Below are 21,017 nucleotides of genomic sequence, written 5' to 3'. Positions count from 1 at the left end.
CCGCCGAATTGCTCAACACGTGGGGCGTGAGGTCTCCACAGTACATCGATGTTGTCGCCAGTGGTCGGCGGAAGGTGCACGTGCCCGTCGACCTGGGACCGGACCGCAGCGACGCACGGATGCACGCCAAGACCGTAGAATCCTACGCAGTGCCGTAGGGGACCGCACCGCCACTTCCCAGCAAATTAGGGACACTGTTGCTCCTGGGGTATCGGCGAGGACCATTCGCAACCGTCTCCATGAAGCTGGGCTACGGTCCCGCACACCGTTAGGCCGTCTTCCGCTCACGCCCCAACATCGTGCAGCCCGCCTCCAGTGGTGTCGCGACAGGCGTGAATGGAGGGACGAATGGAGACGTGTCGTCTTCAGCGATGAGAGTCGCTTCTGCCTTGGTGCCAATGATGGTCGTATGCGTGTTTGGCGCCGTGCAGGTGAGCGCCACAATCAGGACTGCATACGACCGAGGCACACAGGGCCAACACCCGGCATCATGGTGTGGGGAGCGACCTCCTACACTGGCCGGACACCACTGGTGATCGTCGAGGGGACACTGAATAGTGCACGGTACATCCAAACCGTCATCGAACTCATCGTTCTACCATTCCTAGACCGGCAAGGGAACTTGCTGTTCCAACAGGACAATGCACGTCCGCATGTATCCCGTGCCACCCAACGTGCTCTAGAAGGTGTAAGTCAACTACCCTGGCCAGCAAGATCTCCGGATCTGTCCCCCATTGAGCATGTTTGGGACTGGATGAAGCGTCGTCTCACGCGGTCTGCACGTCCAGCACGAACGCTGGTCCAACTGAGGCGCCAGGTGGAAATGGCATGGAAAACCGTTCCACAGGACTACATCCAGCATCTCTACGATCGTCTCCATGGGAGAATAGCAGCCTGCATTGCTGCGAAAGGTGGATATACACTGTACTAGTGCCGACATTGTGCATGCTCTGTTGCCTGTGTCTATGTGCCTGTGGTTCTGTCAGTGTGATCATGTGATGTATCTGACCCCAGGAATGTGTCAATAAAGTTTCCCCTTCCTGGGACAATGAATTCACGGTGTTCTTATTTCAATTTCCAGGAGTGTATATTACATATTTCGGTATATGAGAGGCAGTCACATGAAACGAGACAGAGTGAAAAAAGTAAGTATAAAATGTTTGTTATTTCAAAAGCAATTGCCATAACTGTTGATACGTTGACCCACTGTGAGACAAGTCGGTCAGTGCCTTCACGGAAACTGTTTGCAATTGCTTACAGAACCAAGGTTGTACCCAGGCGTGTACTTCTTCCTCCGACGTAAATCGGCGGCCATGAATGTCTTCTTTCAGGGCTCCGAAAATATGGAAATCGCAGGGGGAGAGATCAGTACTTAATGAAGGACGTATAAAGACTGCCCAGCGAAACTACTGCAGCGAAGTCTAAACAATCTTGGGAACATATCGGAAGGCATTATCCTGCAAAGGAATGATGCCGTCCGTCAACGTTCCTGGGCGTTTGGACGAGGGTGCGATTCAGTTTTTGCGAAGGGTCCACGTACCGCTGCGCGTTAATATTGTGACGCCGTGTTCCGGAAAGTCAAAAAGCAGTAGGTCCTTGCAGTCAAAGAGAAAGGTCATCATGACTTTCCCGGATCTGGCTTGACTATTGTTTCGACTACTCAGTAGACGTTTCGCTGGGAAACGCTTATGCACCTTCCATACAGTCCCGATCTCTCCGCACGAGATTTCCATATTTTTGGAGCCTTTGATTTGCTTCGGACGAAGAGGTAACCGGCTAGGTACAATTGTAGTTCGGTAGGCAACCGCAAACATTTTTCTCTGATAGCATTGACCGTGTTGTCTGGCAGTTTACTTAATTTTTCCATCACGTTTTCATTTGACTTTCACTTATACAAAGGATTAGCATTTCAGTGCGATTGCAAAATAAAAATGTAAATGTCGTGTGACTAGGGCCTCCCGTCGGGCAGACCGTTCGCCGGCTGCAAGTGTTTCGATTTGACGCCACTTCGGTGACTTGCGCGTCGATGGGGATGAAATGATGATGATTAGGACAACAGTCCCTGAGCGGAGAAAATCTCCGACCCAGCCGGGAATCGAACCCGGGGCTGCAAGATTGACATTCTGTTGGGCTGACCACTCAGCTACCGGGGAGCGGACGATTGCAAAATGTAAATAGAAGTAACACTACCTACATTCTGTATATCAGGAGACATAATGAAGCAAGTTCCTCATACAGAAATGGCGTCTAAATGTTGGTTGGTTGTGATAAGATTGTGGTATGCCTCGTGTAAGAAGGAGAAACGTCTGCAATTGACCCCACCACTAGTTCCAAGCTTCTCTGGTGTTGCGGGACTGATAGCCCTCTGTGGTGGACGGACGAGGAGCAGAAATCTGTGTTGCACCAGTCATGGATCTAGTCAGCGTATTCTGGGCACATGCAACAACTGCCAGGAGGATGGTGGTGGGAACTTCATCCCCCAGCTGAAAGACCAAAATATTTCAAGGAAGGTTTAGAGGCTCGGATTGCACGCTTGACCCCCACAATGCTGAGAACCTGTGTAGCCCTGGAATCGCTCATGGTCTGGTGAGAGCACTCGTTTCTGGCTCGGATCGACAATGGGTAGACTCGGCCACCAATTACAGGCCGTATGATGTTTGTTGAATCTCACTGTACAAATTCTATATCAGTCTCGTTTAAACGAGCAGGCCTGCTTCTTCAGATTTTGGAACACCAAGCCGGCCGGTGTGGCCGAGCGGTTCTAGGCGCTACAGTCTGGAACCGCACGACCGCTACGGTCGCTGGTTCGAATCCTGTCTCGGGCAAGGATGTGTGTGATGTCCTTAGGTTAGTTAGGTTTAAGTAGTTCTAAGTTCTAGGGGACTGATGACCTCAGAAGTTAAGTCCCATAGTGCTCAGAGTTATTTGAACCATTTTTTTGGAACACCAATTGCGCAAACAAGTGTTTACTGGGCGAAATCCAGCGACCTTAATATCTTGCTTAGAAGTCTCCTGCAATCTCTGCTTAGATCCTCTCCTCAACAGACACTCTTTTCCATGTCGTATACAGTTTTGGCCACGACATGCTATGCTCTTAGAATGTATGCATATTGGCGAAGCCAGTGTTCCATCTGCTTTCGTGTAGTGGGGGACATATCAATCTCTGCTTGTTACAGTCTTTAATGATAAGATCAAATGCAATAATATTCGATATGTAGCGGAAATGAACATGCACTGTTTCCTGGGATGGATCTCCACCTTTTCTTGACGATATCTACGTTGGGTAGAGAGGGTTGGGTTGAGTTGTTTAGGGGCAGGGGACCAGACAGCGAGGTCATCGGCCTCATTGAATTAGGGAAGGATGGGGAAGGAAGTCGGCCGTGCCCTTTCAAAGGAACAATCCCGGCATTTGCCTGGAGCGATTTAGGGAAATCACGGAAAACCTAAATCAGGATGGCCGGACGCGGGATTGAACCGTCGTCCTCCCGAATGCGAGCCCAGTGTGCTAGCCACTGCGCCACCTCGCTCGGTTTGGGTAGAGGCCGTGACTGGTTAGTGGTTAATTTCTTGCAGACCGGTAGAGGCATCTCCATCAAGAAATGCTCCCTTGGCAGTAGGTCTGCCATCTCCAGTCAGTATCTCGTACTTTGGGTAAAAAAACTGAGTCGTTGATAGTTACCTTGTCGGTGACTTCTGGATGCATCTTCCTGGACTGAAGCCCTGTCCCTGCAGTTATCTGGGTTGGATATTGGTTACCTTCTCGGCGATCTCGGCGGGCACCTCCAGGGAGAGCTGCTCCTTGGGCTGGAGGCCCGCCTCCTCCAGGTTGCGCAGAACGTCCGCCCGGGGCTCGCAGGCCTCGGGGTCTGCCGCCTGCAGGTACACCACCAGGCCCACGGCGCGCAGCAGCTCCTTCAGCGAGCGCATCCTCCGGCGCTCCTCCCGCCTTCTAGCCTGTTCTGCAAACACACACACACACCCACACAAACTGCGACTTTCCTTCCAAATCCATTCTATGGTACTCTTTAGCGAAGAGCCAAAATTCCTAGTAGAGCTTTAAGGAAGTTCCTACTTATCGTAGAACACACGAAGGACTTATTTCAATAGTGGCACAAGTCCATTTTTGTTCATATTGAAATACAGAGTCCTAAAGTTAAATGAGCCCTGAAAAATCTGCCGTTGAGATACCAGAAATATTCAAGCATATGGCGTCTTGCTAGAGATGAATCTTTCTTTCTGTTTGTTTAGCTCATTAATTTCAGAAGCATTATAGACAGAACGTAAAGTACCTAGCGACTGGAAGAAAGCGCAGGTCGTTCCCATTTTCAAGAAGGGTCATAGATGCGAATAATTATAGGCCTATTTCGCTTACGTCAATCTGTTGTAGAATAATGGAACATGTTTTGTGTTCTCGTATTATGACGTTCTTAGATAATACAAATCTCCTTCATCATAACCAACATGGATTCCGCAAACAGAGATCATGTGAAACTCAGCTCGCCCTATTTGCCCAAGAAATTCACAGTGCCGTAGACACTGGCGAGCAGATTGATGCCGTATTCCTGGACTTCAGGAAGGCATTTGATACGGTTCCGCACTTACGTTTAGTGAAAAAAATACGAGCTTACGGAATATCGGACCAGGTTTGTGATTGGATTCAGGATTTCCTAGAAGAAAGAACACAACATGTCATTCTTAACGGTTCAAAATCTGCAGATGTAGAGGTAATTTCGGGAGTACCGCAAGGAAGCGTGATAGGACCTTTATTGTTTACAATATACATAAATGACTTATTTGACAACATCGGTAGCTCCGTGAGGCTATTTGCAGATGACACGGTTGTCTACAAGAAAGTAGCAACATCAGAAGACTCGTACGTACTCCAGGAAGACCTGCAGAGGATTAATGCATGGTGCGACAGCTGGCAGCTTTCCCTAAACGTAGATAAATGTAATATAATGCGCATACATAGGGGCAGAAATCCATTCCAGTACGATTATGCCATAGGTGGTAAATCATTGGAAGCGGTAACGACCGTAAAATACTTAGGAGTTACTATCCGGAGCGATCTGAAGTGGAATGATCACATAAAACAAATAGTGGGAAAAGCAGGCGCCAGGTTGAGATTCATAGGAAGAATTCTAAGAAAATGTGACTCATCGACGAAAGAAGTAGCTTACAAAACGCTTGTTCGTCCGATTCTTGAGTATTGCTCATCAGTATGGGACCCTTACCAGGTTGGATTAATAGAAGAGATAGACATGATCCAGCGAAAAGCAGCGCGATTCGTCATGGGGACATTTAGTCAGCGCGAGAGCGTTACGGAGATGCTGAACAAGCTCCAGTGGCGGACACTTCAAGAAAGGCGTTACGCAATACGGAGAGGTTTATTATCGAAATTACGAGAGAGCACATTCCGGGAAGAGATGGGCAACATATTACTACCGCCCACATATATCTCGCGTAATGATCACAACGAAAAGATCCGAGAAATTAGAGCAAATACGGAGACTTACAAGCAGTCGTTCTTCCCACGCACAATTCGTGAATGGAACAGGGAAGGGGGGATCAGATAGTGGTACAATAAGTACCCTCCGCCACACACCGTAAGGTGGCTCGCGGAGTATAGATGTAGATGTAGATGTAGAAAAGTGAAGGTAATGTGGACTTGTACCACTATTGAAATAAGCCCTTCATATCTACCTCTAAGTCAATGTCTTTATTCCACTTATCACTGTAAATTTCGTTTCAGCGTAGACAAGTGACTGATTAATTGCTTTTGTGCGAGCTACAATGAATCTAATCTGTGGTAATACTGATGTTGTACAGCTCCACAGTCTGGTGCAAGTCTTTCAGCTGATGGCCACTACAGCGATTTTCCTGTCCCTGAGCCAATGACACCCAGGGCTCCCAGGTGGTCGCTCATTCAAATACTAACTGGACCCAACATTGCTTAATTTCAGTGATCAGACGAGAACTTGTGTATCCAACGTGACAAGGCTGCCGGCTATTGTGTGGTGATGTACGAGGAAAAGTAAGATTGCTTAGTACTTATAAGGAAATCTCGTAGCTTGGTTGGATTAGGACGAGGGAGGTAGGAATCTTAGTATTGTTAAAGGAACCTTCCCGTTGTCTACATGACGACTACTCCATGGGTGAAGGGGAAGATTAGGGATTTTACCCCTCGCTGGCGATGACGTCATTACTACCAGGGATTTCGTAGGCGCCCGAGTCATCTTGCATGGGCCATCGGTGTTTTGCGGTGGAGTTTTGAACTTCACTCTCGCTAACAAGCATACGAGTGAACACGGTGACGGCTGGGTCACCGTTGCTCTTGTACGTGGACCAAAAGTCGATAAAGTAAAAGGGCTAGATAATTTCAATTCACGCGATGTCGTCGCTTATCGGACATTTCAGATTTGTGAAGTTTACAACAGAGATAAGGGTTCATCGTATTACATGTCGACTACGCCTTTGGATCTCAGGACCAGGAATCGTCGTAAAATAAATGAATCGGAATCTGTCTCAGTGTGGGTGAAAGGTATTGACAACTGTAAAAGGGTCGCACTCGTTGGTGATCTCACTTATTATTATAGAAATTAAATAAAGTTCCCTTCCTTACCCTTCATCCTTATCTATTAAAAAACTGCTAGCTGCGCAGCATTTGTGCACCGCCGCCGTCAGTGTCAGCCAGTTTGCCGTGGCATACGGAGCTCCATCGCAGTCTTTAACACTGGTAGCATGCCGCGACAGCGTGGACGTGAACCGTATGTGCAGTTGACGGACTTTGAGCGATGGCGTATAGTGGGCATGCGGGAGGCCGGGTGGACGTACCGCCGAATTGCTCAACACGTGGGGCGTGAGGTCTCCACAGTACATCGATGTTGTCGCCAGTGGTCGGCGGAAGGTGCACGTGCCCGTCGACCTGGGACCGGACCGCAGCGACGCACGGATGCACGCCAAGACCGTAGGATCCTACGCAGTGCCGTAGGGGACCGCACCGCCACTTCCCAGCAAATTAGGGACACTGTTGCTCCTGGGGTATCGGTGAGGACCATTCGCAACCGTCTCCATGAAGCTGGGCTACGGTCCCGCACACCGTTAGGCCGTCTTCCGCTCACGCCCCAACATCGTGCAGCCCGCCTCCAGTGGTGTCGCGACAGGCGTGAATGGAGGGACGAATGGAGACGTGTCGTCTTCAGCGATGAGAGTCGCTTCTGCCTTGGTGCCAATGATGGTCGTATGCGTGTTTGGCGCCGTGCAGGTGAGCGCCACAATCAGAACTGCATACGACCGAGGCACACAGGGCCAACACCTGGCATCATGGTGTGGGGAGCGATCTCCTACACTGGCCGTACACCACTGGTGATCGTCGAGGGGACACTGAATAGTGCACGGTACATCCAAACCGTCATCGAACCCATCGTTCTACCATTCCTAGACCGGCAAGGGAACTTGCTGTTCCAACAGGACAATGCACGTCCGCATGTATCCCGTGCCACCCAACGTGCTCTAGAAGATGTAAGTCAACTACCCTGGCCAGCAAGATCTCCGGATCTGTCCCCCATTGAGCATGTTTGGGACTGGATGAAGCGTCGTCTCACGCGGTCTGCACGTCCAGCACGAACGCTGGTCCAACTGAGGCGCCAGGTGGAAATGGCATGGCAAGCCGTTCCACAGGACTACATCCAGCATCTCTACGATCGTCTCCATGGGAGAATAGCAGCCTGCATTGCTGCGAAAGGTGGATATACACTGTACTAGTGCCGACATTGTACATGCTCTGTTGCCTGTGTCTATGTGCCTGTGGTTCTGTCAGTGTGATCATGTGATGTATCTGACGCCAGGAATGTGTCAATAAAGTTTCCCCTTCCTGGGACAATGAATTCACGGTGTTCTTATTTCAATTTCCAGGAGTGTATTTGTTCATATGGGCGAAAACCTCGTCTCAAAAGTGTTGCAGCTGGTTGCCTATCTGCTGCGCCAAGCAAAAGCATGGACCGGACAGAGTACTGGAGCAATGGCGGCATCCTTTTCAAAGAAACCGTGTTGGCATTTTCCTTTAGTGGTATGGGGAAACCACGGGAAACCTAATTCTGCATATCCCTATGAGAAACTGAACCTCTTTCTCCTGAATGCGAGCCCCGTTCCATCGCCTCGCCTGACGAGACTCGGCATCAACAATGTTCTCTGACACCCGTAAGCGAATGTAGAAGATACTGCGACAATGGCTCAAGTCACTACCGTCTGGCTCTTCGTTGTGGCAGTAGCTAGTTCGAATGTCGGTGCTAGGAAAGGTTTCTGTCACCAAACTTCGTCTGAAAAAGCGAGAACAGGGGTCTCTATAGAGATCCTGGCATCAAACTTTGCACATATGTTCTCAGCTAAATCCCAAACCTGTCAACTGCATCGTATGGAATCAGGTCACGTGACCCTATTGAATGTTATCAGTTCGTCAGTGAATTTGGTGGCCTTCCTGGTGCTATAGATGAGCAGAAGTCTACAGGCCTTCACCGTTTCTTTTCTCTTAAAGAACTGTTCTCTACAAGTACTCAACTGCGTGATCTAGAGGCACGCTTGACACAACAATCGCGCAGCAGGAAGAATGGCGGAGGAATTCGGTCCCTGTTAGGTAGGTGAACAAGCCTTTAGGGTCTTACAGACGACACTGCATCTCCCTGCCCCCGGCTCCCCCTCTCTTCCTCCCTCTCTCTCTCTCTCTCTCTCTCTCTCTTCCTCTTCTTCTTTCTCTTTCTCTACGGAATGGTGCAACCGATGATGTTGGCCTGAAGTCAGACAGTCAAAGATGTACGCCGCTAACTCCAGCTCTCTTCCCGACCAAAATTATGCTGACAATAACACAATGACGTATTTGGGACACCAGGAAATAAGTGAGCAAACGGCTTATAGAACACTATGCCATCATCGCAGCTTAGAGGTATCTGTTATGTTGTCAAGTCTCTGAAGTAAACACTCCACAAACGAATTCGCGAAATCCAGATACTGATGACTCCAATTATGCAAGTATCGATGTATCTGACTGTCTGTGCAAGGAATGCATACAGGTATGAAGATGACATTAATGAGATACCAAAACTGATCGTCTAAATAAAATAACTTCTCAAAACATACGGCTGTTAGGCCATTTTTTTCGTAAATATCTGTTATGAAGCTTGCAGACAGAAGTGGATCATACAAGGTGTAACAAAAAGATGCAGCTAAACAGAACACATTCCTTACACACACAAGAAGAAAATATGTTGATAGACACAAGTATGGAAACGTTTTGTTTATATATTAGAAATAGTTTTCTATTGCCCTTCGCAATACATCATGAGAAACACATAGGAATCTAACGTATCACCATATCACATGAAGCGTTCCTGATGACCCTCGTTGGCCTTGATATATGCATCAATCTGCGTTGCATTGAATCCCAGCTGTGCTGATGTATCCTTGAGGTCTTGCTCTTGGTTTCGAAGCCTTGTACGGTACTGGCACAAAGAATACTTGCGTTTCGTTCCATGGTTCGATACACAACAGCCTTCAAATTGCCCCATGAATAGAAGCGTAATGGTTCAAGGTCTAAAAAATGTGGAAATAAAGGAACTGGTCCCCGTCTTCATATTGTGTTCTTTAGAAGCCGACGAGATTAACAATGACATGAGGGCGACATCAATCGTGCATGAAGAATATGTTTTGTCACACTGGCGAAGGCACACCTTACAGCAAATCAGATACAGTATTCTCTGAGACATCATTATACATTCGGCTGTTGAACTTGGTTGGAAAGCACGATGCTCCAATAAACAGCCTTGAACATAGCCAAAAGTAACCAGGCATCATTTTAAACATTTCATCTACAAAAGGTTTTCATGTGGTAGGAGGTTTGGCTCTGCTCCAATGTGGTTCAAATGATTTATGTACTATGAAGAACTGTAAAACATGAAGCCAGCAAACAACGAAAGTCAAATTGGTGTCAAAAGGTGTACAACATCCTTGAATACGCAACTGATTATGATTCCAGTACAACAACAGGAGTAGACAGAAATAACGCCATACTCATTCCATATATAATGGAAAGATTGTCTTGTTCATTTCTCGTTTGGATATCGTATTTAAATGTTGCTTGTTTACTGTTATTCCCCTTGTAAGAAGAACGAACGTCTACCAGCACATGTCGGAATTCGACAGCAGTAGCATCATGACCTATGCAAAGTGCATTTATCGTTCTGCAGTATGTTCGCTTATGTTGGTTGGGACCCAACAGCTGTCACAGGAAAGTGTGACCGCTGGGGTCAGTGGGGCATATTCAATGCTACAGAGGATCTCAGTGGCACCATGCGAGTAGCGCCAGAGAGGAAAGACATAATGCTTGCTCGTCCATGGAGGATAGCACAGATTTTTCATGTAGTATGAGTCAGGAAATGGCCTTATTTGCAGCAGTAACTACCCACACAGACAGTGCGATGCAGTCTGCTGCTCCACGAACTGCCGGCGCGGCGACACTGTACCAGCGTTTCTTGACACGGCAGCAGAGAAAGGCGTGCTGACTGCGGTGCGCCCAACGACAACCCTGGACACCGAAGTAGCACCACTTACTCTTTTCCAGACGAATGCTGGTTCGTGTGCAGCAGCACAATGGACGTATCTGTGTACTGAGGCTCTGAAGAGAACGAACGATGACAGACTGCACGCCCTAGGGATCCAACACCCAGCGTGATAATTTGAGGTGCCCTTGGATATACAGTGCTATCACCCCTGGTTAGCATAGCGGTTATCTTGACAGCAGGCGTTACATTTCTAACGTGTTAAGGCGGGTGGCTATGCCCTATCTTCGAGGTCTCTATCTTTCAACAAGATAACAAAAGACCGCATTCCCCCTGTGCTGCCCTGACCTATCTCGACACAGAGGCTGATGCCATGGACAGTAAATCTATCACGCAATGAAAACATCTGATCAGGGGTTGCTGAGAGACCGGACGCCACCATTCGCCGGTCACAATGACTGATGAACTCTGGCAGGAAGTTGAATCGGCATGAAATGACGTACCACTATCTCTCATTCAAGCTCAGTTCGATTCGATGTCCAGCTGTGCTGGAGTCATTCTTTGTGTACTAAATTTCGCATCCTATACACATCCAAATCAACTATAAATTTAATCATTTATTAAACAATGAAAATCCAGGATGGAATAATAACAATATTATGAAAAGGATAGATTGCACTCACCATATAGGGGAGACGTTGAGTCGCAGACAGGCACAACGAAAAGAGCCAGAGACAGTGGTCATATGTGTGTGAGAGCTGCGCTTTCGTGAATGTGTGTGTAATGTTGTCTATTTCAGAAGAAGGCTTTCTAGCCGAAAGCTCACGTGTTTATTAGTCTTTCTGTTGTGCCTGTCTGCGACCCAACGTCTCCGCTATATGGTGAGCAGACTTCGCTATATGGTGAGCAGATATCTTTCATCATTTATTGTTTCTTCTAAACCGTTTATGCACAATAAGTAAAATTTCGTATTTAATGACCGTCCTGGTAATGAAATTTTAGTGGCCAATCCATTTTCTTCTGTAATGTGTGAGTAATATGTCCTAAGAATTTGGCAGTGTCTTCTTTTTGCGTGCTGTGTAGATAGAGCTTGAGACGACCCCAAATTTTCTTAAGTATGATCAAAGCCTCTTATTCTCAACTATTCGGAGATACATAACCCCCAAAATCCAAGGAAATTACTTGCTAATATCTTCAAGCATCTATAAAAATCACACGTTCGAGTCATACTGTCCTGAACAAGTTATATCAACATAGCGTGGTCCATGCGAGCTGCGTGAATCAAAGAATTCCGGCCAGACGATGATTCCCAAGCCCCTCATGGCTGCCAAGAAAGTATTAGGACATCTAAAGTTCTGCCGACGCCATGCAGAATGACCCAACGATGAATGGAAATGATTAACGTCGTCCCATTGATCTTGCCCCCAGCCGCAAGGCAGGTCTCGGTATGTGTGGTGGAAGACCAGACAAGCTTCTGACAGAGGCTGTGTAGCCCAGTCGAGGGGTTAAACATAGCGTATTCAGAATATATGAACAGTGAATGGAGAAAACATTCCCAGCTGAGACATAAATAAATGCAACGCAATGTTTGTCGCTCCGCAAAAAGATGCGATATCGTCTGACTATATGATTGGCAATCGATCGCTGGAATCAGTCATACTCTTCCAGTATCTGGCAGTTTCTGTCTGGTGTGATTTAAAGTAGAACCTCCACATAAATGTAGCCACAGGTAAGGTAGGTGTCGAACTCACATTTTTGAAAGAGTCCTGATGAAAATTAATTCACACGCGAAAGAATGCACTTACAAAACTCCTGCTCGACCAGTTCTTGAATACTGTTTGTCGGTTTTGGATCCCCATCAGGTTCATTTAACTGGAGAGACAGAACAGATTGTAAAGGTAATACGTAAGATAAAGGAAAGGGAATCACTCACCTACAGCTGACTGATGTGTGGTGCATAGATACACTCAAAAGAAAACAGCATTTACACTGGCTTTCGAGCTCTTGCACATTCTCTAGCAAAAATACGCACATTCACACACACACAGCAAATCAGTCACGCAAAAATACAAACCCGCGGCGAGACTGACTTTTGATTGTCGGTCATTGACAGCAATTGCCTATGAGATGAAGGTGGGGAGGGGGTAAGACGCACATAGCAACGAGAGATTTAGAGGGGTAGTGTGAAGCGGTTCTTTCGATAGGTGACTTAGCGGCTGCACAACAAGATGAAAGAAGTGCAGATGGTAGAACAACAAAGAAAAAAGGTAAACAGATAAAGGCGGGCGAGAAGAAAGACGGGATAGAAAGGAGAGGAAAGTGGAGACCAAGAGGGAGACAGGTAGGGAAGAGAGAAATGGAGACTGCTGGAAAAAGGAAAAATGAGGGAGAGGCAGAGGGAGATAGAGAACGGGAAAGAGCACATATGGCCGGGAGAGGGGGGAATGAAGAGTGGTGGGAGAAGGCATTACACAATGTGAAGAGGAAAGGAGTGCTTTGGACAGAAGAGAAAAGGGAAACGGTAAGGCGAGGCACTGGGAAACAGGCTAGCAGAAGTGTAGGCCAGGGGGATTGTGAGAACGCACAATGTGCTGGAGAGACAACTCCCACAAGCGCAATTCAGAGAACCCAGTGCTGGAAAGGAGTACGTAAATCGCTAGTATAGTGAAGCAGCTGTTAAGTTATTTGGGTTGTGGTGCACAGCATGTTCGGCAAGTGAATGGATCTGTGAGCGGCTGGTCTCATTTTGGTAGTGGCCATACATGCGATTACACAGTTGGTTACTTGCCATGCCCACAAAGAATGGTGCACAATAATTGCAGCATAGCTGATATACAACAAGGCTGCTTTGACAAGTGGTCCTGCCTTTCATAGGGTACTAAATGCTTACTCCCTCCCTGCCTCGTGCGTCCTTCGCTAATGTCTCCCCACTTCCGCCTCACAGGTTCTCAATAACCGACGATCAACAGTCGGTCTCGCAGCGGTCGCGGTTGTGTATGTTTGTGTGTCTGTGGGTACTTTTGCTAGAGAAAATACAAGATCTCGAAAACTAGTGTAAGTACTGTTTCATTTTTTGTGTATCTATGCGCCACGGATAAGTCAGCTAGAGTTCTACATCTACATCTGCATCTACATTTATACTCCGCAAGCCACCCAACGGTGTGTGGAGGAGGGCACTTTACGTGCCACTGTCATTACTTCCCATTCCTGTTCCAGTCGTGTATGGTTTGCGGGAAGAACGACTGCCGGAAAGCCTCCGTGCGCGCTCGAATCTCTCTAATTTTACATTCGTGATCTCCTCGGGAGGTATAAGTAGGGGGAAGCAATATATTCGATACCTCATCCAGAAACGCACCCTCTCGAAACCTGGACAGCAAGCTACATCGCGATGCAGAGCGCCTGTCTTGCAGAGTCTGCCACTTGAGTTTGCTAAACATCTCCGTAACGCTATCACCCTTACCAAATAACCATGTGACGAAACGCGCCGCTTTTCTTTGGATCTTCTCTATCTCCTCTGTCAACCCGATCTGGTACGGATCCCACACTGATGAGCAATACTCAAGTATAGGTCGAACGAGTGTTTTGTAAGCCACATCCTTTGTTGATGGACTTCATTTTCTAAGGACTCTCCCAATGAATCTCAACCTGGCACCCGCCTTACCAATAATTAATTTTATATGATCATTCCACTTCAAATCGTCCCGTACGCATACTCCCAGATATTTTACAGAAGTAACTGCTACCAGTGTTTGTTCCGCTATCATATAATCATACAATAAAGGATCTTTCTTTCTACGTATTCGTAATACATTACATTTGTCTATGTTAAGGGTCAGTTGCCACTCCCTGCACCAAGTGCCTATCCGCTGCAGATCTTCCTGCATTTCACTGCAATTTTCTAATGCTGCAACTTCTCTGTATACTACAGCATCATCCGCGAAAAGCCGCATGGAACTTCCGACACTATCTACTAGGTCATTTATAAATATTGTGAAAAGCAATGGTCCCATAACACTCCCCTGTGGCACGCCAGAGGTTACTTTAACGTCTGTAGACGTCTCTCCATTGATAACAACATGCTGTGTTCTGTTTGCTGAAAACTCTTCAATCCAGCCACACAGCTGGTCTGATATTCCATAGGCTCTTACTTTGTTTATCAGGCGACAGTGCGGAACTGTATCCAACGCCTTCCGGAAGTCAAGGAAAATACAGTAGCATCTACCTGGGAGCCTGTATCTAATATTTTCTGGCTCTCATGAACATATAAAGCGAGTTGGGTCTCACACGATCGCTGTTTCCGGAATCCATGTTGATTACTACAGAGTAGATTCTGGGTTTCCAGAAATGACATGATACGCGAGCAAAAAACATATTCTAAAATTCTATAACAGATCGATGTCAGAGATACAGGCCTATTGTTTTGCGCATCTGCTCGACGACCCTTCTTGAAGACTGAGACTACCTGTGCTCTTTTCCAATCATTTGGAACCTTCCATTCCTCTAGAGACTTGCGGTACACGGCTCTAAGAAGGGGGGTCGTTGCCTTTCCTTTATTTTACGTATTGTTCCCTCCATTGTTCCTTTACCGATATAGATTGTAAGGATAGGTGAGAGATTCTTCGCGGGTTTGTTTAGCCAATGCGAGAGTGTTACTTAAATGCTCAACAAATTCGGTATTAAACGTTACAAAAAAGATGTCAATCAAAGAGCCCACGTTGCTACACGAGTCAAGAAACACATTACTTCCTCCAACTTACATCTCGCAGTCTTACCAGGGGAAATGTTTAGAGAAATTAGGGTCCATACATCTACATGTACATCTACATCCATACTCCGCAAGTCACCTGACGGCGTGTGGCGAAGGGTACTTTGAGTACCTCTATCGGTTCTCCCTTCTATTCCAGTCTCGTATTGTTCGTGGAATGAAAGATTGTCGGTATGCCTCTGTGTGGGCTCTAATCTCTCTGATTTTATCCTCATGGTGTCTTCGCGAGATATACGTAGGAGGGAGCAATATACTGCTTGACTCCTCGGTTAAGGTATGTTCTCGAAACCTCAACAAAAGCCCGTACCGAGCTACTGAACGTCTCTCCTGCAAAGTCTTCCACTGGAGTTTATCTGTCACCTCCGTAACGCTTTCGCGATTACTAAATGATCCTGTAACGAAGCGCGCTGCTCTCTACTGGATCTTCTCTATCTCTTCTGTCAACCCTATCTGGTACGGATCCCACACTGGATACCCACGTTTCGTCTCACCTACCAGCAGGAAATGGGACAGAAAAAGGGAGAAAACGATACCAGTGGACCGTACACCCTGCGTTCCCATGCCACACTCCACGCATTGACTTGCGGAGTGTAAATACCGATGCAGATGTAGCTTCTAATGTGTGTACCAGGCTGACAAGAGCGTGCCAGCGTTGGAGACCCCACACTACTGGATCAGTTGGGGGCGGAGCGTCTACCTGTGGCAGACCGAACTCACCTTGAGCCGCCTGCTCCTTGGCGAGTGCAGCCAGCCGCTTCTTCTCCTGGGCCTCGTGCCGGATGCGCTCCTCCTCCGTCAGCTCGTCAAACGGCAGCTGCAAACCGACACAGGCGCAACATTAGCGTCGTCCACACCACACACCTTCAACAGGCTAGCCTACAAAGTGCTTACATTTGGTGTACTTTACCCATAGGGCGACATTAAGCAAACGCATGATGTCTCCTTATCATTATTACCTTTGTCTTCTGGCTGATTTGATAAGCCCCGCCGTGATTTCCTCTCCAGTGCCAATCTCTTCATCTGAGAGTAGCACTTACACCCAACGCCTTCGATCATTTGTTAGACATGTTCCTGTCTGTGTCTTCCAATATACTGGGTGATCAAAAAGTCAGTATAACTTTGAAAACTGAATAAATCACGGAATAATGTAGATAGAGAGGTACAAATTGATACACATGCTTGGAATGACATGGGGTTTTATTAGAACCAAAAAAATACAAAAGTTCAAAAAATGTCCAACAGATGGCGCTTCATCTGATCAGAATAGCAATAATTAGCATAACAAAGTAAGACAAAGCAAAGATGATGTTCTTTACAGGAAATGCTCAATATATCCACCATAATTCCTCAACAATAGCTGTAGGCGAGGAATAATGTTGTGAACAGCACTGTAAAGCATTTCCGGAGATACGGTGAGGCATTGGCGTCGGATGTTGTCTTTCAGCTTCCCTAGAGACGTCGGTCGATCACGATACACTTGCGACTTCAGGTAACCCCAAAGCCAATAATCGCACGGACTGAGGTGTGGGGACCTGGGAGGCCAGTTATGACGAAAGTGGCGGCTGAGCACACGATCATCAGCAAACGACGCGCGCGAGAGATCTTTCACGCGTTTAGCAATATGGGGTGGAGCGCCATCCTGCATAAACATCGTACGTTCCAGCAGGTGCTTATCAGCCAGGCTGGGAATGATGCGATTATGTAGCATATCGGCTTACCTCTCACCCGTCACGGTAGCAGTTGCAAAACCAGAATCACGCCTTTTCTCGAAGAAAAAAGGCCCGATAACGGTAGATGTGGTAAATACAACCCATACCGTGACTTTCTCGCCGTGCAATGGAGTTTCCACGACAGTTCTAGGATTTTCGGTAGCCCAAATTCTGCAGTTGTGGGCGTTGACAGACCCTCGGAGCGTGAAATGAGCTTCGTCGGTCAACCAATCGTCATCTTCCGCCATCTTTTGAAACGCCCACACCGCAAATACCTTCCGCTTCACTAAATCGCCAGGTAACAGTTCATGATGCCTATGGATTTTGTACGGATAGCATCGGAGGGTACGCCTCAGTGCCAACCAAACAATAGTGTATGGAATGTCGGTGCGACGTGCGACTGCACGAGCGCTGACTTCCCCGTGGATAGACGAACCCCGCTACATTCTTCATTTCTTCCTGAACTGTCTCAGCAGCATTACGCGTTGTGTTCGGTCGGCCGCTACGGGGTCTGTCGTCTAAACAACCCGTGGCTTCGAACTTCGAAATCATTGTCGCCACAGCTGCATTTGTCAACAGACTTTTACCCGTTCGAATCTCCTTCATATGACGATAGGATCGTAACATTGAACTAGCACATTCCTCATTCTGATAATACAGCTTCACTGAAAGCGCCTTTTCAGGTAACGTCAACATACTGCGACCGCTGGCGCATCTGATCCTCTCTCTCATTACAGCTCCTTTTATACACGATTGTCATGCGCAATCACTGACGTTTTGCTGTCCAGCGCCATCTGTCGGACATTTTGTGAACTTTTTTTTCTAGTAAAACCCCTTGTCATTCCAAGCATGTGTGTCAATTTTTACCTCTCTATCTACATTATTCCGTGCTTTATTAAGTTTTCAAATTTTTACTGATTATTTGATCACCCGGTAGTTTTTGCCCTCTCCTACCGTGGAAGTTATACCCTTATATGTTAAAACATTTCCCCTCATCCCATCCCTTCGTCTACTACGTATTTACCAAATATTCCTTTCCTCTCAGATTCTTTCGAGAACCTCTTCTTTCCGTATCCACATATTTTTCAAAACCTTTCAACAGCACCCCACTTCAGACGCTTTCATTTTCTTCCTTTTCAGTTTTCCCAGGGTCTATTCACTATCATACAATACTGAGTAAGTAGGCTGTTTTGGTTTTTATGTTTGTAGCTCCACGTAGCGCTCTGTATGAAAATCACTGACTGTGCTGTGTTCAATCTGTGGCTGGTTGGACTCATTGTTGGAATACAGGTATTCGCTAGTGTAGTGTTGCGCAGTTGGATGTGAACAGCGCGTAGCGTTGGGCAGTTCGGGATGAGCCGCCAGCAGTGTGGATGTGGAGTGAGAGATGCTAGAGTTTTGAGAGGTTACTATAAGCGGACGATCTGGACCTGTGACCGCCAAAATAAGGAAACTTGTAAAGATAGTTGTCATAAATTTATAGGTATATATGATGAGTTTTGAACATTATTAAGGTGAATACACTGTTTGTTCTCTATCAAAATATTTCATTTGCTAACTATGCCTATCAGTAGTTAGTGCCTTCAGTAGAATCTTTCATTTAGCTGGCAGCATCGGCGCTCGCTGCATTCCAGTAGTTCGAGTAACGAAGATTTTTGTGAGGTAAGTGATTCATGAAAGGTATAGGTTATTGTTAGCCAGGGCCATTCTTTTGTAGCGATTATTGAAAGTCAGATTGCGTTGCGCTAAAAAAAATATTGTGTCAGTTTAGTGATGATGAGAATAAGTAAAGAGAGAACTGTCTGAGTACGTTCAGTTATACTCAGCTGTCTTTGTATCAAATAACGTAGAGGTTTACTAGCACAGTCGTTCATAATTTTTCTAAGGGGATGTTTCATAATGTAAACGGAGGGAAAAGAAATCTGCGCTCCCAATGCTGTTCAGTGGAAGACGCCATGCATCCAATTGTGAACTGGACGTGGCTTTTGTACACTGCGCAATTTGCCATCATGACCCAAAAGACAGATTCAAGCTTAGACTGCGCACGCGTTGTTACATCACGACAAGAAATGTTGTCAGAATGGGAAGTTGTCCATCGACTTTCTATGGAACACAGCGACATTTCAACACTTAGAATCATAGAACACTGTTCATCTAACAGCGGACATTTAGCACAGCGGTCGAAACACCTATTGTGAAGAGGAAATTTAAAGCGGAATATGTCGCAGCCTAACTACTTAGAAGATTTTACCTTCCATGACAGCACCCACGTAATCCAGCAGACTTGCATAAAAATTCAAGTTTACTTCACGAAAAGTCTCTTCGTGTTCAGAAAGTCACTGTTGGTGTGGCATTTTCGTCGAAAGGCGGCCCATTTTCTTTCGAGAAAAAAGGCCGGTAGTGGAATAATTATTAAGTCTGGGCGACACGATGAAATAATTAATAACTTTCGTGCATCACAGCTTGCCCTATTCCCAGTGAATGGTCACACACTTTGCAAAAAGCCACAGCACAAGAGTCTCAACAAATTCTGTAAATGCTTTGTTCCCTGAGTAAGTCATTTCTTGCAACGGGCTCACTCACAAGATTTAACTTTCTGCGGCATTTTTATGGGGGTTCCTAAAACGCTGGTACGCTCACAGTAATTCAACCTCTCAAAGTGCAATATATACAGGACGACTCCAAAGAAAGGTAAATTTTGGAATGCGGATTGATGGATGGGTACAGTTGATTTACAGATATTTATTTATGTGAGTCTGTAGTACATAGTACGCCATTATTAAATGTCACAAGTATTTTTGTTTCTTGAACATCACATCCGGTACATGAGCTCCACCTCGGCACGCACATTCCTGCAGCTTGATAGGAACATTAAAAACGGTTAGGCCAAACATTTCAATAGAAATGCTGGAGATTTCCTGTCGTATTCTTGCTTTAAGTTCTTAGGTGGTAACAGGTCGAGAAAGTAAACCACGCTCTTCAAGTGGCCCCACAAAAAAAAATCAGCACGCTGTTAGGTGAGTTTAACCGTATGTTGAAATGACAAACTTACCAAACAATCGTCGCACTGCACCCGTCGATGTACGTGCCGTATGAGCCGTTGCTCCGTCATGTTGAAACCATACGTTGTCAGGAAAGGTGCAGTTCATGAGCAAAAATACCTCTTATCATGGCAATATACAGAACAGATTTTGCAGTGGTTGCGCATCCACCATCTTCAAAAAAGTAGGGTCCTATAGTTCCACTCGAGAACATGTAGTGAATACAGTATACTTGCTGCTGTGCAGTGGATACTGGTGTAGCTGACGTGGATTTTGGTCAGACCAACAGCGAAAATTCTATCTATTGACAAAGCCACTGAGGTGTAAGTGAGCTTCATCCGACGTTCTCAAGTTGTTAATGAAACTGTGGTTGTTGTCGTGCACTTTTGCTAACATGCGTTCAGCGTATTGGCTACGCATTAGCAGATCGTTACGTTGAAGTTGCTGAACGATCTGCAGCTTGTACGGCTGGGACATCAAACCCACTTTCAGTATTCGTTGAACACTTGAACAATGTAACTGTAGAGACTCGGCATGACGTCGAATAGAGCTCTGCGGGCTTCTAAAGAAAGCAGTTCGCACAGCCTTGATATTGTCTGTCGTACGAGCGGTTCAAGGTCTCCCTAAAAACTGCTTCTTCAGTCCAGAACCTGTTGCTTCAAAACTGCGGATCCAGGTGTTGGTTGCATGCGCCGAGAGAACACGACCTTGCCGTTCAATGTTGAAATTGCGCCGAAGTTCTCGACGCGCTGTCTCCACGCTTCCATTCTTGTAATAGGCTTCACCACAATAGCACGCTGCACACCGATCAAATGCTCCACGTTAACAGTTCACTAAATGGCAAGACAGTGCGAGCAGCATTCTATAAGTCATTCGGTGTCACCTACCTCGCAGCGTTGCCACAACACGTTCCAACATTTCCCATTCCCTTAAGTCATCCAATTTTAAGTAA

At 46.5% G+C, this 21,017-nt stretch overlaps 1 protein-coding gene across 1 annotated transcript in view; it reads right to left on the bottom strand.

The window, feature by feature from the left end:
• The window catches only part of LOC126176099 (thioredoxin domain-containing protein 3 homolog), a gene marked incomplete at its 3' end in the record, with an annotated part of 221,543 nt that overhangs the window by 102,135 nt on the left and 98,391 nt on the right, over window positions 1–21,017 (bottom strand). Inside the window, exons 6-7 of the mRNA XM_049923236.1 lie at window positions 16,033–16,129; window positions 3,757–3,959 (exon numbers count right to left, since the gene is read on the bottom strand). Coding sequence (XP_049779193.1) covers window positions 3,757–3,959; window positions 16,033–16,129 — 300 coding nt within the window. The remainder of the gene's footprint in view (window positions 1–3,756; window positions 3,960–16,032; window positions 16,130–21,017) is intronic.

This window comes from Schistocerca cancellata, chromosome 3, assembly GCF_023864275.1.
Source record: "Schistocerca cancellata isolate TAMUIC-IGC-003103 chromosome 3, iqSchCanc2.1, whole genome shotgun sequence".
Lineage (NCBI taxonomy): Eukaryota > Metazoa > Arthropoda > Insecta > Orthoptera > Acrididae > Schistocerca > Schistocerca cancellata.
The sequence above is the reverse complement of the archived record's forward strand: the minus strand, read 5'-3'. Positions and strand labels throughout refer to the sequence as shown.